At 44.3% G+C, this 26,719-nt stretch overlaps 1 protein-coding gene across 1 annotated transcript in view; it reads left to right on the forward strand.

The window, feature by feature from the left end:
* Positions 1 to 846: 846 nt before the first annotated feature.
* The window catches only part of DYNC1H1 (dynein cytoplasmic 1 heavy chain 1), a 75,878-nt gene continuing 50,005 nt past the window's right edge, over positions 847 to 26,719 (forward strand). Inside the window, 23 exon segments of the mRNA XM_048484636.1 lie at positions 847 to 1,216; positions 6,126 to 6,213; positions 8,174 to 8,347; positions 8,735 to 8,990; positions 9,150 to 9,336; positions 9,477 to 9,748; positions 10,296 to 10,523; positions 12,512 to 13,588; positions 14,642 to 14,821; positions 15,611 to 15,760; positions 17,400 to 17,546; positions 17,683 to 17,823; positions 18,131 to 18,307; positions 18,655 to 18,765; positions 18,899 to 19,018; positions 19,807 to 20,046; positions 20,534 to 20,689; positions 20,848 to 20,961; positions 21,566 to 21,676; positions 21,773 to 21,982; positions 23,430 to 23,576; positions 23,786 to 23,952; positions 24,124 to 24,320. Coding sequence (XP_048340593.1) covers positions 949 to 1,216; positions 6,126 to 6,213; positions 8,174 to 8,347; positions 8,735 to 8,990; positions 9,150 to 9,336; positions 9,477 to 9,748; positions 10,296 to 10,523; positions 12,512 to 13,588; positions 14,642 to 14,821; positions 15,611 to 15,760; positions 17,400 to 17,546; positions 17,683 to 17,823; positions 18,131 to 18,307; positions 18,655 to 18,765; positions 18,899 to 19,018; positions 19,807 to 20,046; positions 20,534 to 20,689; positions 20,848 to 20,961; positions 21,566 to 21,676; positions 21,773 to 21,982; positions 23,430 to 23,576; positions 23,786 to 23,952; positions 24,124 to 24,320 — 4,918 coding nt within the window. The 5' untranslated portion in view covers positions 847 to 948.

Raw genomic sequence — 26,719 nt, forward strand, 5'->3', positions numbered from 1 at the left:
CATTTCTGTTTTGCACATTCTGTAAAACAAGAGAGAAGAAGAGAAAAGTTTGGATTTATACCCTCCTTTCTCTCCTGTAAGGAGACTCAAAGGGGATTACAAACTCCTTTCCCTTCCCCCCTCACAAAAAACCCCTGTGAAGTGGGTGTGGCTGAGAGAACTCCGAAAAACTGATTAGCCCAAGGTCACCTAGCTGAAGAGTGTTGGAGTGCACAAGCTAATCTAGTTCACCAGATAAGCCTCCAAAGCTCAAGTGGCAGAGCTACCACAGTTTTTTAAAGATCACAGATTTACCACAGATTTTTAAAGATCTACCACAGTTTATGCTGGAATAAAATATTTTAATCTCTGCAGTGGCACTGGACCTCTACTTTATTGGGTGCTGGTGGTGGACGGTGCAGTCAGGATACCCACTTGACATTAGTTTCAAGTGGGTAGTCGTGTTCGTGTGCAGCAGCAGAAGAAAATCTAAATCTTGAATCTAATAGCGCTGCGGAGACCAACACAATCTTCCAAGGCATATATTTTTGTCACTTGGTCAGATAAAAGGTGTCAACCGTTTCTTGGAAATATGTTCCATTCTTTCCACTGGGAATTAATACTTAATTCTGTTGGTTTATCTTGTAAACTGCTTGGGTGACTGATTTAAAAAGTAACATTTACCCAAAAAAAAGTTTAAAAGGATTTGTAGACGTTTGTGGGGGGACTACAATTCCCATCATCCTCCCAGTCCAGCTTTCAAGTGCATGCTGGAACTTGTAGTCCTCGGGGCTTCCTTCCAGACTACGTTTCCCAGGATTCCCTGGGGCGGGGCGGCCCAGGAGAGGCGGCGATTAAAGAACAGCCTAGCGGGGGCGGCGCGTCCAGCGCTCAGTCACCAAAGTCGGCCCTGGGAAGAGCCGGAGAAGCGACCGTATCTCTGCCGGGCAGCCGAGGAATTGGCCGGCCATGTCGGATTCGGGGGGCGGCGGTGGTGGAGGCGGAGGGGAGGACGGCGGCTTGGAAGTGACCGGCTCGGCGGTGCAGAATGTGGCCGACGTGTCTGTGCTGCAGAAGCACCTGCGCAAACTGGTGCCGCTGATGCTGGAGGATGGCGGGGAGGCGCCGGCCGCGCTGGAATCGGCGCTGGAGGAGAAGGGCGCCGTGGAGCAGATGCGCAAGTTCCTCTCGGACCCGCAAGTCCACGCCGTGCTGGTCGAGCGCTCCACCCTCAAGGGTCAGTCTCCGCAGGCCGAGGAAGCGCAGCGAGCGGAGGCGGTTTACTCCCGCGTAACGGGACGGTTCGGTGGTGGGGGAGAAGCCGGACCTCGCCCTGCCTCGCGGGAGACCGACAGGGAGGGTGGAGGGGCGTGGCCACGCGGGATGGAGGCTGTCAAAATGGCCGCCGCTTTGTCTCTGACAGGGATGGAGGAGGGAGCAGCCCCGGTCCCGCCGCCTTGTTTGCCAGAGGGAAGGAACCTTCATTGGCATCTGGGGGGAAGAAATTGGAACAGGATCGGGAAGATTTAGTTTCTAAGTTATTACCATCCTCCTCCTTATTAATATATAATATATTTAATATATTTATATTTTTCTCCCACCATATATATGTATATGTGTCTGTCTGTCTATCTGTATGTATTTATACATATATGTATACACATATACACACGTATATTAATATATAAAATATTACATATATTATATGGTGGGAGAATGTATATTTTTCTTCCACCAAGGAGCTCAGCATGGCAGCCATCGTTTCCCTCTCTCCATTGTGTCCTTCCTGACACCAGCCCTGTGAGGAAGATGACAGAGAGTGATTGGCTTTGATAGGGTTGGCCAACTCTGTGTTTGAAAATACCTGAAGTTTAGAGGGTGGAGTGCCGTTGAAGGAGAAGGGAGACCATGCTAAGGAGTAATGCGGTGCAGTCCACCTTCCAAAGCAGCTGTTTTCTTCAGGAGAAGTGAAATAAATGTCTCAATAAATAACTAAATGTAGTCTCGAGACCAGTTGTAGTTGCAGGAGATCCCCGGCTTCCACCTACCAGTACCACCCTACAAGCCTTTATGGCAGAATGGGGATTTGAATCTGGGTCTCCTAGATCCTAGCTAGTGATGGTTGGCAGGGGGCCAGTCACCCGCCTTCAGTCTCACTCCCTTATAGGGTTGGTGTGAGGATACAGTGAAGGAGGGTGAGCTCTGGCTATGCTACCCCACTGTCTGAAGTTCTCTGGACTGGCTAGGAGGAGGTGGTATCTCTTGGAGGGCCAGATATGACCTTTTGCAGCTAATCCTTGGTTTGCGTGAATGAGGAAACTCAGGAAGCAGCTGCTGCTGTTTTCCGAGTTCATCACCTACCCTCTCTGAACCAGCAACACTTGCGAGCAAATCTTTTCTGGTAAAATGGAGATAAAACATTTGGAATATGTCCCTGCTCACACGTTCTCTTACCCACCAGAGATGAAAGCACATCAGCCTCTTTTTCCCAACTGTCTTTGGAAAAGTTATTTCTTTGTTTGTCATCGCAATCCACTTACAGTGATCCCGTAGAGTTTTCAAGGCAAGAGACATTCAGAGGTGGTTTGCCACTGCCTGCCTCTGGGTAGAGACCCTGGTATTCCTTGGTGGTCTCTTATCTAAGAACTCACCGGGGCTGATCTGTTTAGTCTCCTCAGTCTGCAGTTATCTGTGGTTTCCTAGCTTGCAAGGACTTTCAGTGGGGAAAAAAAATCCTTAGCAGATGTAACTACCGTTCTTGCTTATTTCAGTCGGTTTTCCTATCTGATTCTTACTCTGCATCGTCAATGTAACCATAAAGATTAGCTGAACTTAACTGCAAATTGAAATAATAAGCACTTGCTATAGGTGGCTGCAAGTTACTTTCAGTTTGGTTCTCAGACTTCTGCATGTCAAGGAGTCTTTTCTAGGTTTCTTTCCTTCCAAAGAATCTTAGCACGTTGCAGAGGATTTGGAGATGCTGGACGTTGATGGGCACTAACAAGGTCTCACATTTGCTCCTCTGAAACTGAACTGTGAATTAGGGCAAACAGTCACTCCCTCTTCATGGCTGCTCATCACTGAGGGAACTCGGTAGCAGTGAACAACCCTCAGGGCGGTTTGCTTGCTGTTATTGTTCTTCTGAGAGACTGTCAAGAAACTGTATGGTTTCTTTGACTAGCTGGAGAGGAGCCATTGGTCTAGCTTATACATAGAATCTTACTTCTAAGAATTTTGCATATTTTTTCATCTTTTTTTTCTTTTGGCATTTATTACCATTGGGCATATTAAATTGCTCAAATTGCTCTTGCAGACCATTTCTGTGTCCACATTTTTTACTGTTGCATTTTTGTTGCCTTTAACAAAATTAATGGGATATTTGCATAGGTTACCTGGCTTACGGGAAAGTTTGCTCGGCATCAATAAGTGGGGGGAAATGCTGAGAGGCTGTGTTTACACAATTTTGCCTTATTTTCAGAGTTGTGCAGTTGGTTCTAATGCTATAGACAACAGCTTTCTTCTAAACATTCTCTGAACTATTGTCTGAAGGGTATCATGTTAGAAAGCAATTTTTCTAACACAGTATGCATGTTTCTAAACAACTCTGGAGGCCGCTCCCATTATCCAAACACTCTGTGGAAGGGCTTGTCTGTGCCCAGGAAAAATAACCTGGGCCACTTGTCAAGTTTTGCTGACTTTTAAAGTGTTACAGGTCAGGTACCATTACACTACGTGCAACATAATTTTAAGTGTCACATTTAAAAAACAGTTAATTTTAGGAATAATGGGACTGGGTAATTTATATATTAAAGTCCATGGACTGCAAACAGTTTTTAGCTACGCAAGATGAAACAGTCCCAGAGTAAACTTTAAATAAACCTGCTGCTATATTGCGCTTTGAATCTTTCTTGCAGTTAAGTGTAGTTGTTAATAGCATTTGAAATAGAGATGAGCAGCCCATTAATTCTTATTGCCACCCTTCTCAAAACAGCACATTGCAGGATAAGAACATAAGAAAGAGCCTGCTGGATCAGACCAGAGTCCATCTAGTCCAGCACTCTGCTACTCGCAGTGGCCCACCAGGTGCCTTTGGGAGCTCACATGCAGGATTTGAAAGCAATGACCTTCTGCTGCTGCTGCTCCCGAGCACCAGGTCTGCTAAGGCCTTTGCAATCTCAGATCAAGGAGGATCAAGATTGGCAGCCATACATCGACTTCTCCTCCATAAATCTGGCCAAGCCCCTTTTAAAGCTGTCCTGTATGAGGCATCCCAGTTAGTAGTGCAGAGTCATTGGCAAAAATAAATTGTTCTTAGAAATTTTGTGCTTAAAGGAGATGTTTGAGTTTAGCCTGGCTTATAACTCCAGAGTATTTCCATGTGCCCTAGGACTTAAAGTTTAACGGGCAACTGTATGGTTCTTGTGTATAGATGTATTCAAATGTATCGGAACCTTTTTTTGTATACAGTTTTGCACAAATCTTCTGTTTTTGCTGCTCGAGGCTCTAAGTTATGTTTCTGCCAGTTTCCACAAGGGTTTCTTACTGTTCATTGTGTCTGGTGCTTTGCGGGAGGTACAACTAGGCACTCTTTCCTGGGGAGAGAGAGAGATATGCCTGCAGAGACCTGAATGTAGCATTACCTAGCATACTTTCCCTTTCTGTTTCCCCCTTCTGGGTGTACCTCTCCAATGGAAGCGCTGCTGTGCTGCATTGCAGTGGTTTCATTACCGCAGTTGGCTGCCAAAGCAGTGACGCCATCCTCTGAATCACCGCTCACGCCCAACAGGGCCCTTCCACTCTGTCTAATCCTTTGTCCTTCTAGTGTAATTTCTAAAGACGATCAAGGAGCTCAAAGCTGCTTTCAGGGTTTGTTTCTGTTGTATGCCTGTCAGCATTAAGATTAGATTCTGCAGGTCTTGGTTGACTAGCATCCATGCTTAAGAATCTCCAGCAGAAACTGGTCATTGCTTAGCAGCTGTGTCCAGCATACCAAATGCGGAATCAAAGTCCATAGAAAGGAAGATGTCTCAATGTGTACAGTGTATACGTGTTATTCCCACAAATTCTTTGAACTTCAGTTTTTAATGTCCTGCATTCCGGATAATATATGACAAGTAACGTGGGGGGGGGGGGGGGAGGCAGTGGCAAACCACGTCTCTTGCCTTGAAAACCCTTATGCGGTTGTCATAAGTCAGCCTGGACTTGAGGGCAAAAAAAATTCTGCCCACTTGCTTGCTGCGGAGGAACCTTTTGTGGGGTGGAGGGGGAGCAACAGGGCCTTGCCACCGCTGCTGTGAAAGCCCCCTTGCTCTCCAGGGCTTTGAAAGCCGCTTTTAACAACCGGTTCTCTGAACTCAGCAAAAAAATTAGGTGCCGGTTCTACCGAACTGGTGCGAACTGGCTGAATCCCACTACCGGGGTGGGGTGTTTCGAGGGGTGGAGCTGACTTAAGCTGGCTCCTTACTGGAATTGAGGACAGGCAGTGTGATGCATTGGCCCTCTGACTTACGCCTGCCTTTGGTGGCATACATCTATTCAGCCATATGGGGCTTTTTAGCAGTGGGGTGGTCCAGGGCTTTTCCCCATTCCCCATACCACTAAAAAGCCCTTTTGGAGGCAGCAGGGCGGCACTGTGTTGGTGCTATGGCCTGCCGCCTCTGGGTTTGGATGAGCTGTCCGTCACCTTGGAGACTGCCCCACTGGGAGAAGTGAGACATTTTTTCAAAGTGAACACGTGGTAGGGGAGAGAACATAAAGGGTAGTATAGCACCATTTCTTGGCATTGTTTAAACATTTTTTTAGAACAGTTGCCCTTTTTAAAACAGTGGGCTGGATCCAAGCGTCTCTCTCCTTTGGAGAGAATGGTGGTTGCTCTTGCACAGGAAAGGGAGTAATTTTTCTTTTCTGTGCCTTCCAACTGCAAACCATACCATCACAACCCTCAGGATTGGTCTTGTGAGGGGGGAGTGCAGGGGAGTCTGTTCCATAATCCAAGCCGATGTCAAATAGAACTCTGCAGAGAATAGTCGAGTATGTTCATTTGAATAATGGGAACGTCTGACTGTTGATATGAAATATTCTGTCAGTAGAAGATGGGGCTATATTCTTCAAACGAATGCTAACAAGATTTCTTCAATTTTTTACAGAGGATGTTGGTGATGAAGGAGAGGAAGAAAAGGAATTCATTTCCTATGGCATAAGTACTGACATTCATTATGGGATGAAATCAAACAGGTGAGTCAAGGGAGCCAGGGTGGCATAGTGGTTAGGAACAGTGGACTCTAATCTGGAGAACCAGGTTTGATTCTGCACTCTTCCCCAAGAGCTGCAGACTCTTTAACTGGTGAACGGGATTTTTTTCCCCCATGAAGCTTGCTGGATGATCTTGGGCTAGTTAAAGTTCTCCGAGAACTCTGTTAGCCTCACCTTGTTGTCAAGAAGGGCTTGAGTTTGAGACTCCTTTCGGTTGCTTTGAGACTCCTTTCGGTTGAGAAAAGCAGCCGAAAAATCCAAATTCTTCTTCAAGTCTAATTCTACTTTAAGAGCTGATCCCGGAGACTGCATAGCTGAGACTCTTGTCTTATTTGCTTTTCTCACAGGCAGGTTGGTTCTTAGAGAAAGCTCCGCTTTATTATGAAGCTCAGTTTCTGATCATATTACAGATGACTTCTTTTTCACCGATATTGTTGGGGCAGAGGAGACAGCTTGCTGGTGGGCATGACAGAGCATAGCACACTGTGTGGAGAATGTATAGGACAGACTTAAAAGGGTTAAGGGACAAGTGTTTCGTCCACCCTGCTTCATACACCTGAGGAGTGTGTGAGTGAGCAATAAAGGTGGCCTGGAGGGAGCGTGCAGGTCAGAGGTTCTCAAGAGAACTATGGTTCTTTCATGGTATCAGTAACCACAGTTGGTGGATGTTTCCATAGTGTGGTTCATTGAGCGTCCCATATTTATAGCTGAAGGCTCAGCACAAGTTCAGGACTTTTCCCAGCTTTTAGACCAGTGGTGGCGAACCTATGGCACTCCAGATGTTCATGAACTACAATTCCCACCAGCCTCTCCCAGGATGGCCAATTGGCCATGCTGGCAGGGGCTGATGGGAATTGTGGTCTATGAACATCTGGAGTGCCATAGGTTTGCCACCACGGATGTCTACAGGAAAACTGATAGACTTCAAAATGCTGCGGTGTAAGATAGGAGGCCCTTTTCAAACGTAGGTTGATATTTTCATATTTCTTGGGAAGTTTTGCACCCCTTCTCTCCCCCACCCCTGCCCAAATTGGATTCAGCCTTTTTTTTTTTTTTTGGAGTGGGGAGGTGTCAGTGTTCTAGAGAAGGCTGGTATCTGGGAGAGCTGGTAGGAGTTTCTATGGGTTGTTCAGGGGAAGTTAAGTATGAGGCTAGGACAGCCTGACAGCTGATCCACTCATGTATATTTATGGCCAGGGAGCACTTTGACAATCTGTTTTATAGAGAGCCCTTTCCAGTCAGATAATTGGCAGTTTGGTCACAAATGGCCAATCACAAACAACATCAGGGAGTTATGGGAGGAGGGAGGTGTTCCTCCTGGAGGGGGCAGCTCCTAGTGCAAATAGCCTTTATAACCTGAGGCAGTGTCCCCATCCACTTAGACCCTGAGGGGCTCCTGTCATATTTAATCTGCCTTCTGCGTGTAAATCAAATTGTATCTGCAGGTATAGGAGAATAATCTTTAGTAATCCTTAGCATTGGGAAGGTTTGGGTGTTAACACATGAAGCAGTTTGATCTCAGCGATCTTCGCAACAGCTCTGTAAAATGAGCCAGCGTTGTTGTCCCATATTGTGAGTAGGGGACTACGTTCAAGAGAGAATATGGTTTGTCTAACTCTAAGTGTACCTGATGAGACTGTAACTGAGGTGAGACTTGAACCTGCCGTCTCTTGGATCACAAGACACAGCCTAAACTGCCTCTTTGCACCAGCACTGTAATTATTATTTTATTTAGAACAGCCTAAGAATTTTAAAATTAGATCTTGACTTTTAAAAAAAAATCTGAATTATTAAGAACCTGAAAGAACTGAAAGTTGAGTACTTACAGGCTCCTGCTTTCAAGCTGCACAGTCAATTAGTGCTAACCTACATGTCTTCTTTTGTCTCCTCATAATAAATGGTTCAATAGCTGCTTACTAATGTTTCTTTGATTGTTCTCCAGTTTGGCATTCATTAAACGAACACCGGTAATTGACGCAGACAAGCCTGTATCCTCACAGCTCAGAGTCCTCTCCCTCAGCGAAGACTCTCCATATGAAACCTTGCATTCCTTCATTAGCAATGCCGTTGCTCCCTTTTTCAAGTCGTACATCAGAGAGTCTGGCAAAGCAGACAGGTACTTAACTGCTTTGATTTGTGCCAATTCTGGTTACTGTGCACTTGCAAGAATAAAGGGTGGGTGAGAGGGAATCTGCTCGGGAAACATATTGCCCTAGGACCATGGTGGCGAACCTTTGGCACTCCAGATGTTATGGACTACAATTCCCATCAGCCCCTGCCAGGATGGCCAATTGGCCATGCTGGCAGGGGCTGATGTGAATTGTAGTCCATAACATCTGGAGTGCCAAAGGTTCGCCACCACTGCCCTAGGAGTTCTGGGGTTGCTGTTCACTTCATTTGGTAACATCTTCCGTTGTCCTGGGAAGGAGGGAGGTCAAATTGCAAGTGCCAGTTTGCAAGCAATGCTGTTTTTGCATTGAATGGTTATTCTCCACTTCTTTAGGGATGGAGATAAAATGGCTCCTTCAGTTGAGAAGAAAATCGCAGAACTTGAAATGGGACTCCTGCACCTCCAGCAGAACATCGAAATACCAGAGATCAGCTTGCCGATCCATCCAATCATTACCAACGTTGCCAAGCAGTGCTACGAGCGTGGGGAAAAGCCGAAGGTCACCGATTTTGGCGATAAAGTTGAAGACCCGACCTTTCTCAACCAGTTGCAGTCTGGCGTTAATCGCTGGATTAGAGAAATCCAAAAGGTATGACTGTAAAGAAAAATTAATGTTAAATTTGATGTTCTCTTCAGATACATAATTTCCTTTGATGAAACTATTAGGTTCCTTACAAGTATATTTGGCCTCGTTGGTTTGACTGTGGCACTTATTACATTGATATGCTCTTTCATTCATGTGTTCCAGGTGACCAAGCTGGATCGGGACCCTGCATCAGGCACCGCATTGCAAGAAATCAGCTTCTGGCTGAACTTGGAACGTGCCCTCTATCGGATTCAGGAGAAGCGTGAAAGCCCTGAGGTTCTCCTAACCTTGGATATCTTAAAACATGGGAAGCGCTTTCATGCCACTGTCAGTTTTGATACGGACACAGGTACAGTCTTATAGATTTAAAAATATGATTGACAGAACTTTAGCTCTTGGTAGTGTTGGTATGAATGGACAGTTTGCAAATTACTTCTGAGTTTTTGATAAACAGTGGAGATGTGAGATCTGATCTGTTCCATTGTCTAGGTCTAAAACAGGCTTTGGAGACCGTGAATGACTACAACCCGTTGATGAAAGACTTCCCCCTGAACGACCTGTTATCTGCTACTGAGCTGGATAAGATAAGGCAGGCGTTGGTGGCCATATTCACTCACCTGAGAAAAATCAGAAACACCAAGTACCCTATTCAAAGAGCATTGCGCCTAGTGGAGGCCATCTCAAGAGACCTGAGCTCCCAACTGCTCAAAGTCTTGGGGACACGGAAGCTCATGCATGTTGCCTATGAAGAGTTTGAGAAGGTGAGTCTTTGTCGGATGTATACAGGGTGACTGGGTATGAACATCGAGTAAGAAGTTTCAGGAGGAATGCCTCCATCCTGTAAATTGCATCAGACTCCTCCCAGTTCCTGGACGCCTCAAACCAGAAGAGCCCACATCTGGTCATAAAAGTTGGAACAGCAGAGGTGTAACGGGAGGAAATGGCGCCCAGAGACAACTCCTCCTCCGAGCACCCCCCTGCCCCCCTCCACGCATGGAGCTTTGCCCTGAGCCCCGCACTCTGGGCAGGCTGGCTTTTGCCCAAAAGCCGGCCTGCATGGAGGGTGGGGTGGGTGGGGCTTGGTGGCGTGCAGCTGTTTGGTCATGTGCCCCCTCCCACATGACCAAAAGGCGATAATGGCGAGCCTGGGACATGGGTGACCCCAACAGGACGTACGCCTCCGTGGAACAGTATGATACCATGACCTAGCTATCATTTTAAAAGGCAAAGCTTGGGAGGAGTGTACCCACAGTGCACTGGGACTGACAGGCAAGCTTGTTCACTGTCGGTTCTTTTCTCTCCCCACAGGTCATGGTTGCCTGTTTCGAAGTCTTCCAGACTTGGGATGATGAATACGAGAAACTGCAAGTCTTGCTGAGAGACATTGTGAAGAGGAAGAGGGAAGAGAACCTGAAGATGGTGTGGCGTATCAACCCCGCCCACAGAAAGCTGCAGGCGCGTCTTGACCAGATGAGGAAATTCAGACGTCAGCATGAGCAGCTGAGAGCTGTTATTGTGAGAGTCTTAAGACCACAGGTAACAGCCTTTGTTCCCAGTTGCCCTCTTTAGTAATGGCTTTGCTTTAATGGGGGTATGCTATTCTGTTGTGTTTGCAACTGGTTCTCTAAAGCTATGAATAACCCATTCTTTCCTTGCCACAAGTTGTTTTGATTGTGAATGGTTTAGATCACAGGTGTCAAATTCGCAGCTCTCCAGATGTTATGGACTACAGTTCCCATCATCCCCTGCCAGCATGGTCCATAACATCTGGTGGGCCGCGAGTTTGACGCCTATGGTTTAGATTATGGCTATTAGGCGTGTGCACCAAGAAAAAATTCATTATACTTTGTATTTGGGGTTTGGTGGGGTGTATGTGTCCGTAATTGCTTAGGCTTCCTTAGGACATTGCGGTTCAGTATTCAAATCCATGTGTCGCCTAGTTGTGTATTTGTATGGGAGGCATGTTACTGCACTTCAAGGCCATCCCTTACAGTGGGGAATCTATTGTAACAGCTGTTTAGAAAGATAATGGTCACAAATGTGCATAGAACATAGTCTTCCTCCATTCTAAAGACCACCCCCCCCCCACTTTCAAGGGAATTGAACCAAAGTGTTGATTTTGCAGACCCGTGCTTGAGCAGGTGGCATGGCTCCAGCCACTGACATTTTTAAAAGAAGAAGCTGTCTGCATTCATTTCATCTTCTTATTCTTGCAATGACCAACTGACAATAAACAGTTTTTACCTCTCTGCTGAAAACTGCATTTGTCATACTTTCTTGTTGTGTCCCACTCTTTGTTTCCTTTCACAAATGGAGGACTTTTTTCAGGGGTGGGGAGCGGACAGCTGTAGTGGCTGTTTGTCAAACAAGTGACACCAAAATTGCAAGGAAGCTAGTACTGCCTGTCTACTAAAGAGCCCGTGGGTTTCAAGAGGGTTGATTCTAGAGTTTCTGCTCTGTGGGCCCCTGAATGAGGTGGGATGACAAGGAGAACGACAGCTCTCTACAGCTTGACTCCAGAGGTGATTGGCTGGGAGTGCTCTGTATTCTTCCAGTGCAAAAATCTGATTGGAAGGGAGAAATGCCATTGCCCAGGAAATAGGTAGAATCAGAGAAAAACATGAGTGCATGCTGCATTGCTGGTAAGCACCCCAAAATTTTTTTGGGGGTGACTGAACTGTTTGGGGGAGGATTTTTTTCATAATTCCCAAGGATCCAGATTTGTATTCTCATTCCAGAAAATTCCTGTAACAATCTAAACCAGTAAATTTCCATGTATATCTTTTGGCTTGAGAATTTCACACTGCACACCTCTAGTGGCTACCTCTAATTGAGAAAAACAATTCTCAATTCACTCAATGAAAGCATTACTTAAATGATGAAGAGCTCCCCCTACCGGTTGCAGGATAAATGGTATCATCTTGATATCGATGGAACTGTTGGAAAACTTGATACTAAACTCCCATGATAGTGGAGTGCGTGTGCCACATACTGTTAACTAATTTAACACATCCATTAGCCTCCATTCTACCTTCTGGAACTCTGCGTGGCTTACATTGTGAATAGAACACAAAGCATAAAAATACATAAAACACGTGAGAGTCCATTAAGTCACAATTTAAAACTGCCAATAGGCAGAAAAACTAAATGAGTTGAATGCTGTCCCAAATAAAACAGTCTTCAGCTGCCTCCTAAAGTTGGAATGTGGAGGGGGCAGGTACACTTGTGTGGGGAGCTTTTCCCAGAATTGTGGGGTTGCCACTGAAAGGCCCTCCCTTATGTACCCACCAGATGAGCTACCTTGGTTGGTGGAACAGTCAAGAGCACACACACGCACGCACACACACCCCAATCTTAATTCCTGGGCAAGACCATGTGGGAGAAGATGGTTCTTCAGGTACCCCCATCCCAGGGCGTGCTGGAGGGCCCTCATCCCTCATAGCGACCCACATAACTGTATGCTTATAGATAAGATAGCGAGTGTTATTAATATTGCTTGTGTGTATTGTGTCATATCTGCAAAGGTGACTGCAGTAGCCCAGCAAAATCAGGGAGAGGTACCTGAACCCCAGGACATGAAAGTAGCAGAGGTCCTGTTTGACGCCGCCGATGCCAACGCAATTGAAGAAGTCAACCTGGCTTATGAGAATGTCAAAGAAGTAGACGGCTTGGATGTTTCCAAAGAAGGCACCGAGGCCTGGGAGGCTGCGATGAAGCGATACGATGAACGAATTGATCGGGTTGAAACCCGCATTACTGCTCGCCTGAGGGACCAGCTCGGCACAGCCAAGAACGCCAACGAAATGTTCAGGATCTTCTCCAGGTTCAACGCTCTCTTTGTCAGGCCCCACATCAGAGGCGCCATCCGCGAGTACCAAACACAGCTCATCCAGCGGGTGAAAGATGACATCGAGTCGCTTCACGACAAGTTCAAAGTGCAGTATCCGCAGAGTCAGGCTTGCAAAATGAGCCACGTGCGGGACTTGCCCCCGGTGTCTGGGTCTATAATTTGGGCCAAACAGATTGACAGGCAGCTGACGGCTTACATGAAGCGTGTGGAAGATGTCCTTGGAAAGGGTTGGGAGAACCATGTGGAAGGACAGAAACTGAAACAAGATGGAGACAGTTTCCGGATGAAGCTGAATACCCAAGAAATATTCGACGATTGGGCCAGGAAGGTGCAGCAGCGTAACCTCGGTGTTTCTGGTCGCATTTTCACTATTGAAAGCACACGTGTGAGGGGCCGAACAGGAAATGTGCTCAAACTGAAAGTCAACTTCCTCCCTGAAATAATTACACTCTCGAAAGAAGTCCGTAACCTTAAGTGGCTCGGGTTCCGGGTTCCTCTTACAATTGTCAATAAAGCTCACCAAGCAAATCAGCTGTACCCTTTCGCTATTTCTCTGATTGAAAGCGTCCGTACATATGAACGCACCTGTGAGAAGGTGGAAGAACGTAACACCATTTCCCTCCTGGTTGCTGGTCTGAAGAAGGAAGTTCAAGCTTTGATTGGAGAAGGGATTGCTCTGGTGTGGGAATCTTACAAACTTGACCCATATGTGCAGCGGCTGGCTGAGACAGTCTTCAACTTCCAAGAAAAGGTGAGTTTGCTTTGATGTACTTTACATTTGAAGGCTTGCTTTTTTGGATGACTACTGAGAAGGTAATACCTCACTATAGTCTTCGATTCACAGGGAGTTTAAGTGAGTGGAATTTGACTTTCTTACTGCAGGCCCCTGAGCCCTCTAGAAAACTGCTATTGAAAGTTGGAAGACCCTCTGAGCAATGTGGGTAAAGGATTTTTCTAAAGACTCCTTCCCTCCATGAAAAGTTCTCGTCAGACTTGCATTTGCAAGAGCAGATCTAAGAGAGGACTTGGAGAAAAATCTGTAAGGCTGTTCAGGGTGGTGGTGGTCCTCTTGGCTTTCAGTGTTGTCCTTATCTAATAAAACAGTGTATTCAGGTTAAGTCTTCTATTAAAGAGGAGGAGAAGCAATGTCAGATTTGGTTTTCCTGATGGTAGGTTTTGCAATTGTGTCCAGTATTGTAAGGTGGAGGAGCCACGTTGCATAGTGGTTAAGTGCTTGCACTGCCACTCGCACAGTCAGGAGTTCGGGCCCCCTGTGGGTCAGATATCCTGGCAGCTGGCTCATGGCCAACTCAGCCATCCATTCATTCCTTGGTCGGTAAATGAGTACCTAGCTCATAGCTAGGGGGTAAAGAATAGCCGGGGAAAGCAATGGCAAACTACCTCACAAAAACGGCTTGCCTATGAAATCACTGCTTGCAGTGGTACCCCAGGGTCGAACACGACTGAAGGGGAAACTTTACCTTTATTGTAAGATGGGCTTGTTTAACTGGCACCTTATGAAGCGACTGTTTATATCTGTGTAGCACTAACGGTCAGTATTCCCAAGAGAATACTGCTATAAATGTACCTTTGTACCTAAAATGTACTTAAAAATGTACCAACACTGCTAAAAATGTACCTTTGGCTGCCCAAACACTAAGTTGTTTATTAGGGTTCAGAACATTTTTGGCTTACATCTCAAAATTAGAAACATTGCTAATGTGAGTGGGTGGCTTTGTAAAAAAAACACCCTTCTATGCCAAAGTTGCACTTCTTCAAGACGGCTTTTATTTCTGTCTTTTAGGTGGATGATTTGCTTATCATTGAAGAGAAGATAGACTTGGAAGTCAGGTCGCTGGAAACTTGCATGTACGATCACAAAACCTTCTCGGAAATCCTGAACAGAGTTCAAAAGGCTGTGGATGACTTGAACCTTCATTCATATTCCAACTTGCCCATCTGGGTTAATAAGCTCGACATGGAGGTGGGTGTTTCAGGCCGTTGCAAGGAGAGGACAGTGGATGTCAAATTGACTGAGAAGCAGAAATAATGGTGGCCATTTATTCTATACTGTCAAGAAGTCCTAACATTTCTAAAATGACTGGTTTGCATTGAAGTACCCAACTGAACATGTCTGTGTTGAAAATTTAGATGGAAGTTCAATTGAGAACTGCTTTTCATCAGCTCTTCACTTTAGTGGGCTGTGAATACTTCCTAGAAGGCAGATGTTTGGGTGCTAGATAGAGAAAAAGAGTTAAGTAGAATGTGACTAACATAGAAATTACCCTTTGACCCGCCAAGTGAACTATTCATTTAAAACTGGTTGTTGTGGGCTTTCTGGGCTGTGTGGCCATGGTCTGGTAGATCTTGTTCCTAACATGAAAGCCTTCGACAATACATTATTCATTTAAAATTTTACAATTAAAGATTTTCTTTATATCAGTTATATTATTTTTACAATTAAGCAAGATGTTAAAACTGAGCCAACTAAGCTAGATATGAACTTGAGATTATCACCCTTCAAGAGTTGTATAGTGTGTTAAATTCACCAAGTTTCTCTGTTTTTATGAAAATAATTATTCTACCACTCAGGATTAGGGCGGCCATTTGCCAATGTCATTTAGTAAACATGGTAAAATATTTTGTTAGGATTGTTTAGTATTTGTTTGTTAGGTTTAGGATTTGTTTGTTAGGTTTGTTTAGGATGCCTGTATTAACTCAAGAACTACATTTCAGACAGGCCTTAGCTCTTGCTAATAAATGTGTTTCCCAGATTGAGAGAATCCTGGGAGTCCGTTTGCAAGCTGGGCTGAGAGCGTGGACACAAGTACTGCTCGGGCAGGCGGATGAGAAGGCCGAGGTTGACATGGACACAGATGCCCCACAAGTCAGTCACAAGCCCGGTGGAGAACCAAAGATCAAAGTACGTGATGCCCTAACTGAGCTGGGTCTGTGGCTTCGATTATTTTAACATAAATGTTTGTCATACATGTTTTTTTCATTACAAGAGGAAAGTGTAATAGCCCTGCACAGAACAGTGTGATGTAGTGGTTAAGAACGGTGGACTCCAATCAGATGAACTGGATTTGTTTCCCCGCTTCTTACACATGAAACCTTCTGAGTGATCTTGGGCCAGTCACAGTGCTCTCAAAACTTTGTCAGCCCCACCTACCTCACAAGGGGTCTGTTGTGGAAGAGAAGGAGCTTGTAGGCCACTTTGAGACTCCTTATGGTTGAGAAAAACAGGGTATAAATCAAACTCTTCTTCTAAAAGCAAGGTCCCCTGATTACACAGCAAGCTGTGTTTTGAGGCAGTGATTTAAAATTAAGGCCTTTGAAGTATAGCTCCAGGCTGGTTGTTAAAGTAGTCAAATCTGCAGTATTTTAAATATTACACTGACTAGCCAAATTGTGGAAGATATGATTGTATAAATTGTTGATGATTCAAACATGCTTATTTTGGAACACTATCCTGTTTCCCCTAATATAAGACATCCCCGAAAAATAAGACATAGTCGAGGTTTTGCTGAAGTGCGAAATATAAGGCATCCCCCGAAAGTAAGACATAGCAAAGATTTTGTTTGGAAGCATGCCCGACAAACAGAACACAGGAAAAATAAGACATCCCCTGAAAATAAGACATAGCACATCTTTGGGAGCAAAAATTAATATAAGACACTGTCTTATATTCGGGGAAACACGGTACTATTGTTCGTAGTAGTGAGTCCTTCCTTTATTATTGTTTGTTTATGTGTCTTTGTAATTTGTAATTATCCATCCATTTTTGCTAATTAGAGTTGTAAAAATAAATCAATAAAACCCACAAAAGCCAGTTGATTCTGGCCATGAAAGCCTTCCACAACACACAAAATGAAACGAAGTTGGAAGTTTTGTGCAGGCTTGCTGTATCATTGGTACCTTAGAGCCTATAAACAAAAAAGGTGGATGCTGAGTGGTTTCTGGGCTGTATGGCCGTGTTCTATCAGCATTCTCTCCTGACGTTTCGCCTGCATCTGTGGCTGGCATCTTCATCTTCTCTGAAGATGCCAGCCACAGATGCAGGCGAAATCAGCTGAAAATACTGCTACCCAAGTACGGAAACGTAGCTTCAGAAAGCTCCCTAACTACCACAGTGATTCTGGCCATGAAAGCCTTCGACAATACAAAAAAGGTGGGTGTCTGCCCTCCAGGAGCTTAAGAATCCAAGGTTACCCAGGGAGCTTCCATAGCAGAGTGGGGGGTTTGTAGGATCTCCCAGATCCTAGTCTGGCATTCAAACCTCTATACCCCACTACAAATACAGTTGTGGAGAAGTACTCAGGGCAAAAGCGAAAGGTTTTCCAGTTTTGCTATGTGATATAACGTTGATTCATGTTACACTGGGGCTATAAATTTAAAATGGCTATAACATGCAGTCTTATAATTGCTTATAATTTCTAGTTGTGAATGCTGCCGTAAATTTAGAGTAGAGCTGGTTCCTTAAGGGCCAGTGTTTCTGTAATGTATTTTCTGTTACTACTCTGTGTATTAAAACTGAACACTTTGCCTTTATCTTCCTACAGAACGTTGTGCATGAGCTGCGGATAACCAATCAGGTGATCTACCTGAACCCCCCAATTGAAGATTGCAGATACAAACTCTTCCAAGAATTGTTTGCCTGGAAGATGGTGATACTGTCCCTGCCTAGAATCCAGAGTCAGCGGTATCAGGTAAGAATGGTTTTTAAATGTACTTTCAAAGCTAAAAGGGAGAGAGTAGACCTTGCACAAACCTTTAAGGAATTTACCAGGAGCTGTTGTTGTAAATGCATGCATGTGCTCTATACTTAATTCTGAATTTTCTTAGGTTGGTGTACACTATGAACTCTCAGAAGAGGAAAAATTCTATCGGAATGCGTTGACTCGGATGCCAGATGGCCCTTCGGCACTTGAAGAGTCTTACTCTGCAGTCATGGGGATTGTCACAGAGGTTGAGCAGTATGTTAAGGTAAGGTAGGAGTCCTTTATCATTCTGCAGTGATTATGTAACATTTTCTCAGTATCGGTTTGCCTTAAGCCAAAATAGAAGAAGAGTAAATAAAGAACACCACTTCAAATTTTGTTCATTCCTGTGCAGGAGTTTTGGATTTCTTTTAGTTCCTACACTCCAAATTATTCATTTTCTTGACATTTGTATTGTTCGCTGTCAGCTGTGGTGGTCAAGATGTCTACCAATGACAAAATATAAAAAGAATAAAAATATAAGGAAAAATCTTTAAAAAACATGTTTCTCAAATGCTGTTTTTGATCCCTAGGTCTGGCTTCAGTATCAGTGTCTGTGGGATATGCAAGCTGAGAATATCTACAACCGTCTTGGAGAAGACTTGAACAAGTGGCAGGCTCTCTTAGTTCAGATAAGAAAAGCAAGAGGAACTTTTGACAATGCAGAAACCAGGAAGGAATTTGGACCGGTCATCATAGACTATGGAAAGGTAAACACATCAATGTTCCTCTTTGCCTACACTGGTGTTAGCATAAAGCAACTAATATTACATAGCTGTTTCAGATGATCAGGTCAAAGGAGATAACTTTAATTAATCATGTAGTAACGTAGGCCAGAAGGGAGAAGAGGGTGGTACCAGTTTCTTTTTTAATAACCAGTGAATTTTCTTGATGACACTTGCGGCCCTCCAAATGTTATGGACTACAGTTCACATCATCCCTAGCCAGCATCATGCTGACAGGGGATGATGGGAACTGTAGTCCATAACATCTGGAGGGCCGCAAGTGTGACACCCGTGACATAGGGTGAAATGCTGTTGTCGTCTTAACTACATAGGTGCAATCCAAGGTGAACTTGAAGTACGACTCTTGGCATAAGGAAGTGCTCAGCAAATTCGGTCAGATGCTGGGCCAAAACATGACCGAGTTCCATACTCAAATTTCCAAGGTAAGGAGGTGGCTGCAGGGGCCGGGAATTAAACACTCACTCTAGTGAACTGCCTTACGCCAAGAAAGCGGCTCAGACTTTTTAACAATAACATCTTCTTGCGCACATAAAATACTTAATCGTTACATTTCAGTCGAGACAAGAACTAGAGCAGCATTCCGTGGACACAGCAAGCACATCGGACGCAGTGACCTTCATCACTTACGTGCAGTCCCTGAAACGCAAGATCAAGCAATTTGAAAAACAAGTTGAAGTAAGCATTCCATGGCATTCTTTGGCAATACGCTTCTTCCACTTAAGCTTTCATAGTTTGCCCCCCCTCTTTAGATTAAATATTTATCTATCTATCTGATTAGATTAAATAATTGTTGATTAAGGGGGAAGTTGTTATATTTTTATTATTATATTCCTTTGTTATGTTGCATAGTTTTTTATCTAAATTAATTACTGCTATCAACTTCTTGCTCTTATTTTCTCTTTATTCCTCTTACTCATTTTCTTTTTTCTCTATCTTTCTGTTTCCTTTTCTACTGCCATTTTCCCCCGAAAATAAGTCAGGGTCTTATATTAATTTTTTGCTCCAAAAGGTGAGTTAGGGCTTATTTTCAGGGGATGTCTTATTTTTTCCCCATGATTTTACGCCCCCCACATGACCAGATCAGCTGCGCAGGGGAATCTGTAACTAGGGCTTATTTTTGGAGTGGGGCTTATATTTCAAGCTTCTTCCAAAAATCCCGAAAAATCATGCTGGGGCTTATTTTCGGAATAAGTCTTATTTTGGGGGAAACGGAATCAACAGTTTATTGTAATGACCTTCAACACTTCGATGACATTACAATATTGTTATAAACTTAATCAAATAAATATTATTTTTTAAAAAAGCTTTCATAGATAAGATCCAGTCAGATGAACATCTTCGAAACCTGTACTAAAGTGCTTCTTCAACTATGGCGGCAGGCTTCCATGCATTAGGGCACCAGCTGGCTGTAATTTCTGTTTGAAATTGGTCTGGCTATAACCCTCCTTTATTTTTTGCAACAGCTATACCGCAATGGGCAGCGTTTGCTCGAGAAGCAGAGATTCCAGTTTCCCTCATCCTGGCTCTACATTGATAACATCGAAGGGGAGTGGGGCGCCTTCAATGACATCATGCGCCGCAAGGATTCTGCCATTCAGCAGCAAGTGGCGAACTTGCAGATGAAGATCGTGCAAGAGGATCGAGCCGTGGAGAGCCGCACGGTTGACTTGCTGACGGACTGGGAGAAAACAAAGCCGGTCACGGTAAGGCTTCAGCACTACGCCACAATAGTAAAATTTGGTGCATTCATAATCCAAGGCACCCTGCTTAATAGAATAGCCTGAAAATAGGCTGCTCCTACTTAGAATCATAGAGTGGGAAGAGACCCCAAGGGCCATCAAATCCAACCCCCTGCCATGCAGGAACACACAATCAGAGCATTTCTTCACACATACAAAGCACTTCTTCATTTAAGACTAGGGCATGAGGCGGGCTGCAGAATGATTGCATACTAGCTATAAAGTTGGGAAGCGGCTATGCATATAGTCAGTTGATTTCTACAGCTAACTTGTTATATTATTAGCAAGTGTTCTTGGGCTGTATCTCTCTCAGCCTCGTCTGCTTCTAATGGCGGTTGCTGTGAGGATAAAATGGAGGAGAGGACGATGTTGAACACCGCTTCGGGTTTTTGATTGGAAAGGAAAGCAGGAGATAAGTATCTAAATGAAATTTCACTGCTGCTTATTTAAGGGTAACCTGCGGCCAGAGGACGCTCTTCAAGCACTGACCATATACGAAGGAAAATTCGGGAGGCTGAAAGATGACCGTGAAAAATGCGCAAAAGCCAAAGAGGCGTTGGAACTTACAGATACGGGACTTCTTAGCGGGAGCGAAGAACGTGTGCAGGTATGAGATTCCAGGAATTGGATTGGTGAATTTCAGCCGTATTTCTGTAGTGTTCTGAACCAGGCAGTTTCTTCTTTTATACTCATCGAATAACACAAGAACTCTTCGAGTTGTGCCACGTGTGCCTTTTTCATTGGAAGTGCCCTTTGCCCTTGTAGGTTGCTTTGGAAGAGCTGCAGGATCTGAAAGGAGTCTGGTCTGAGCTATCCAAGGTCTGGGAGCAGATTGATCAAATGAAGGAGCAGCCTTGGGTCTCAGTACAACCTCGCAAGGTAGGCTTATTTCGCTGTGCATGCAAAGGGCTCGGTAATGGTAGTGAGTTGTGTGTGCATGCGTGCATAATCTGTTAAAAATGCAAGGGCTAAATCAGGGTGTCCAACTCTGGCGCTTCAGATGTTCATGGACTACAATTCCCAGCAGGGGCTGATGGGAACTGTAGTCCATGGACATCTGAAGCATCAGAGTTGGACACCCCTGGGCTAAAGGGTCCAGAGGGGGGTGCCTTCAGGAACTGCTCTCCTGACACGTCCAGCTTTTTAAACCTTCTGCCTCCATGAAAGGGTTAAGTCAGAAATACAACAAATATTTTCTGCAATGCTCGGTAACTGGAAAGAAGCCACCGTTAAACATATATACAATAGCCCTGTTGTATTCCAAGATCCTGGGGCAATTCAACACTCATGGTTTTTCCCATAGCGCCACACTACTGGGGAATAACTTGCAAAGTTGGAAAGCAGGGTCTTTAGCAGGGCAAAGCGGACGACCTGCTGCTGGTCAATTTATTATGTCATACAGGAAGGAGAGGAAAATAACACTCTTTGGTTTGTAAAGATGTCAATATTTTGTCTGTTTAATTTGTTCCTTTTTTCTCGACAGCTTCGACAAAGTTTAGATGGTTTGCTGAATCAGCTGAAGAATTTCCCCGCTCGCTTGCGTCAGTATGCCTCCTATGAATATGTTCAGAGGCTGCTGAAAGGTTACATGAAGGTGAGTTTACTTGCGAGGAAAATCACCTTCTGGATGTAACGACGTGTTGATTCTAAGGTCAATGGCATACTCTTTTTCCCCCCCTCCTCCTCTCAGATCAATATGTTGGTGATTGAGCTGAAGTCTGAAGCTCTTAAGGATCGCCACTGGAAGCAATTGATGAAGAGGCTGCATGTGAATTGGGTGGTTTCTGAACTCACCCTGGGACAGATTTGGGATGTTGACTTGCAGAAGAATGAGATGATCGTGAAAGATGTTCTGATCGTGGCTCAGGGAGAGATGGCGCTGGAGGAATTTTTGAAGCAGGTTACTACTGACTTTCTAATACTTTTGGTTTACGGACCTGTATTTCTTTTCTTTTTTTATTTATTTAATTCAAGTATTTGATCATGTACAAAAATGAGTACATTTTACATTTTACAAAGTTTTCAGTTCATTATAGGTTCAAATAAATAACAATGTAATAATATACTTGTCTGTATTCCTTTCAATTATGTGACTTCACATTCGGACATAACTAAGACAGTTTTCTAATACACCTTCCTGAACTGAATTTGTGAACTTTTTTACAAGTGGAAGTACAGGGAGGCAGGCCCACATGCTTCAGGTGCTTTTGTACCTGTTCATAGGTTTGTGTACAGAGAGTAAAGGAAAAGACGAGTGTATGAGGATAGGAAAGATGGCAAGAAGCTTACCTCAAACTGCATACAGTGCAACCTTAAACAGTGATATACTTTTCTAAGGCTCAGTGGACTCAGAGAAGGGTGTAACTCTCTTTAAGAATACTCTGATGATTTTCTGCACTCTGTTTCCTGATCTGATCAAAAATGCTTTGAGGAGGGGGCGTGTAGAAGAGGAAGAGGAGTTTGGATTTATACATCCCCCCTTTTTCCTGTAAGGAGACTCAAAGGGGCTTACAATCGCCTTCCCTTTCTCCCCCCCGCCCCCCACAACAAACACCCTGCAAGGTGGGTGGAGCTGAGAGAGCTCCAAAGAGCTGTGACTCTCCCAAGGTCACCCAGTTGGCGTGTGTTGGAGTGCACAAGCTAATCTAGTTCCTCAGATAAGCCTCCACAGCTCAAGTGGCAGAGCGAGGAATCAAACCCAGTTCCTCCAGATTAGAGTGCACCTGCTCTTGACCACTACACCACAGCTGCTAGAGGGGAAAGAAGTTCTGAATTGAGCTTCTAGAAAGCAGTTGTGTTCATCTTTCTTGGTCTTGGAGGTGTGTTTTCCAAAGGCCCTCTTTAGGCATGCAGTCTCCTGGGAAAGGACCCTGCGCACCCACCCTTGCCTCTTGGGTTGGTGGGAGAAGCCATGGGGGGTAGAAACGATGTGATGTTAACCAACACTCTAGAAATCCTGTGGTAATTCCATAGGATTTCTAGGGCATCAGTTGATGTGCTTATACTGTGTCAGGCAAAAACCAGGATGTGACTTCACTTGCCTGACATCACTTCTTGACATCACTTCCACTTATCCCTGCCCAGTATCCCTAACTGTGAGGCTTGTCCCTAAATAGGTGTGTTTGTTCCAAACCACTTAAATACTGTACAGATACTAATACTAGAGAAATCATTGTGGACCCAGTGGGTACCAGGCAATGCATACAACTGAAAAATTTCACGAGCTTTCCATGAAATTAAAGTATCCCTTTTTGTGTTAATCCTTTAAGCTCTCTGTGTGGAAAACAGAGACAAAACTCGTCATCTGAAGACATATTCTCAATCATAACTGTATATTTTCTTTAAAGATCAGAGAAGTATGGAACACCTACGAACTGGACTTGGTGAACTACCAGAACAAGTGTCGCTTGATCCGTGGTTGGGATGATCTCTTCAACAAAGTGAAAGAGCACATCAACAGCGTCTCTGCAATGAAACTCTCGCCGTACTACAAGGTATAGACTAAACACACTTTTTAATTGTTTCTCATTTCCCATATGTTCTCCTTACACTTTTACTTTGTTGCATATCTTTGTCTGACATCCACAAACTAGCAAGCACTGAATAAAACGAGATGCCGCTTAAATCTATTAAACCAATGCTAGCAAAGCTGGAAGAATTGAATTACGGTATGTAGGTAAAACTCTCTGCGCTTGGCATGTAGGTGTTTGAAGAAGATGCACTGAGCTGGGAAGACAAACTGAATCGTATCATGGCACTCTTTGATGTCTGGATTGATGTCCAGAGGCGTTGGGTGTACCTGGAAGGCATCTTCACTGGTAGCGCTGATATCAAGCACCTGCTGCCAGTGGAAACGCAGAGGTTCCAAAGGTAACACATTTGATTGCCATTTTAAATGTGAATAGGGGGATTCTAGGAACTTACTAGTTTGTTCCATCCTATGAAACTGGGGAAGTTAATCAAGCTTTAACCAGTGATGTTCTTACCCAGAATGTGAGTTGGGTGACTTCTCTAATAAACTGTGTCTTTTTGAATTTGTAGCATCAGTACAGAATTCCTGGCTCTCATGAAAAAGGTGTCCAAATCTCCCCTGGTCATGGATGTTCTGAATATTCAGGGTGTTCAGAGATCGCTGGAGAGATTAGCCGACTTGCTTGGGAAGATCCAGAAGGCCTTGGGCGAGTACTTGGAACGAGAGAGGTCTTCTTTCCCCCGGTAAATAATTGTGTCCATTGATTGTATTGTGATCTAAAATGTAGACAGTTTGGCCCAAATCCACTGTTTCTCAGGTTCTTTATGTTTATCAGGCTCCTTGTTCACAGCCAGCATGGCATAGTGGTTAAAAGTGGCAGACTCCCAATCTGAAGAACAGCGTTTGTTTCCCCGCTCCTGTACATGAAACCTGCTGGGTGACCTTGGGCTAGTCACAGTTCCTTTTGGTCTCTCTACCCAATTGACCTCACAAGGTTCCTGTTGCGGAAAGAGAAGAAGGCGATTGTAAGCCGCTTTGAGACTTCTTAAAGGCAGATGTGGAGGAAGACCTGACTGATCCTCCTTATACGTGGGTCTGGATTTTGAATCAACACATAACTCAGGGGCAAAAGTCCTTTTTAAAACATCTTTTTAAAGTTTATTAAATCCTGTTTCCATTCAATAAGGCAGGATATGCTGGTATGTAAGTAGTCACATAAGAACCAGCAACTGTAAAATAAATAAAATAAATAAAAGGACACAGCATTGTTCAGTACATCCAGAATAAAGCAAGCGTAAAAAAATTCTCAGGCTAACAACCTACCTCATAGGGTTGATGTGAGGACAGAATTAGGAAAGAGAGTTGGTGGGGTATGTTTTTCTGGGTGTGAGGGTGATTTGTGAGAGATGATGCTGACATTTGTTTGGTAAATGTTTTGCTGGGGGTGATTTGTGAGAGATTTACATGCTTAATATCCACTTGCACTGGCTTGGCACTGTTTCTCAGGCTAACAACCTACCTCATAGGGTTGGTGTGAGGACAAAATTAGGAAAGAGAGTTGGTGGGAAGAGAGCCATGTATGTTTTGTGGGGTGGGGGAGGTGTTTTGTGAGCTGGTGCAAAAAATCATTGTTTGGTCATGGTGGGGAAGGGTGGCTGCCCATACGGGGGGGGCGGGCAGCTCAGGTTTTGTCCCCAGGCTCCAGTTTGCCTAGATTCGCCTCTGCTGTACAATAAACCAGATTGCCATATAAACCTCTCAGGATTTTCCTTCGATACCTCCACAGAAGCGGCCTCCGCCTTTTCACACAACTCCTTCAAAGTGGGACAAGATCTTTGTTCATTTTTGAACTGCTCAGATATTTCATGAATTACAGTTTCTCCATTCTCAGAATGAAAAGTCTCAACTTCCGTTGCCGGGGTAACTGAGCTAGGAGCACTCCATGACTCACCTCTTTCCTCCTCCAAATGTAACTCAACCGCTCAGCTTCTGCTGTCTGCTGCGACTCCACCCCATTTTTAACCTTTTGCTTGCCTACACTTGGTTTAGGTCTCTTCACCAACCTGGGAACTGTAGTTGAAAACTTTTCATTCACATTTTCAAATTCCCCAATTTGAACATTCTGCTTCTCCTTTTTCCCCACTTTTCCAGCATTACCAACTTCTTTCTTACTTTTAGCCTTTGATCTAGTGACTACTGCTCTTGTTTGACTAGATTGAAACACATCTGCTCCAACTATGAAAGGCATATCAGAAGCGTCATGTACAATGACATGGGTAATTTTCTTGACCCTAGGGGTCTGGATATGGATCATAGCTAAATCCAAACACATAGGGGGGCCCTTCATATGGGGTAACTGGCATCTTTCCCAGCAATTGATGATCTATTTGGTTTAATAATTTTCTATTGATAGAACTTAAATCTGCCCCTGTATCAACAGAACCTTCCACCCATAACTTCCCCCCAAGTAACACTTTCATAGCCCTGAGAGCTCCCACCCAACGTCTCTGCTCCTCAGGTATTACCCAGTCTATATCAATGAGCTGTAAATTTCCCATTCTCACTATGGGCTCCTGTTTGTCAGATTTAATAGGCTTCTCACCATCCGAATGTCTCTTAACTATCAGCTCAGGGTTTCGCCAGGATTTAGTGGAGTGCTTTATCATCCTGGTAACAGGCTCTTCTCCCTCGCTGGAACACACAGAACTACCTGGCGAATCATCCTCACAATCTTCAGCCTGCACCAAAACTCGACTACTTCCAACATATTGCATCCTTGCTTCTTTCTTTATTTCTGCACATTGTGATTTATAGTGGCCTCTTTTTCCAAATAAAAAACATGTGATATTCTTTGGCATAGAGGTCTCAGCAGGTTTGCTGGGCTTTGGAGAAAAGTCTTTTTTTCTTCAGTAAAGTTTTAACTGCTTCCCTGCCGACAGACTCAACCTTTCTCGGATTGGTTTTAAACCAGTCTCTCTTCCCTGGCATGAAGCGTACTGCTTTTCTCTCCTTGATCTTTATGTTAGCCGTCTGGTCTGCAAAAGCAGCCAAGTCAGATAAATCAAAAGTTTATCTGGCTTGAACTAGAGCTGAAATTTCTTCAGGGAGTATTTGGAAAAATTGCTCTCTCACTATAAGATTACAGGAATTGTCAATAGACTTAAC

The sequence above is a fragment of the Sphaerodactylus townsendi genome, linkage group LG02, assembly GCF_021028975.2.
Source record: "Sphaerodactylus townsendi isolate TG3544 linkage group LG02, MPM_Stown_v2.3, whole genome shotgun sequence".
NCBI lineage: Eukaryota > Metazoa > Chordata > Lepidosauria > Squamata > Sphaerodactylidae > Sphaerodactylus > Sphaerodactylus townsendi.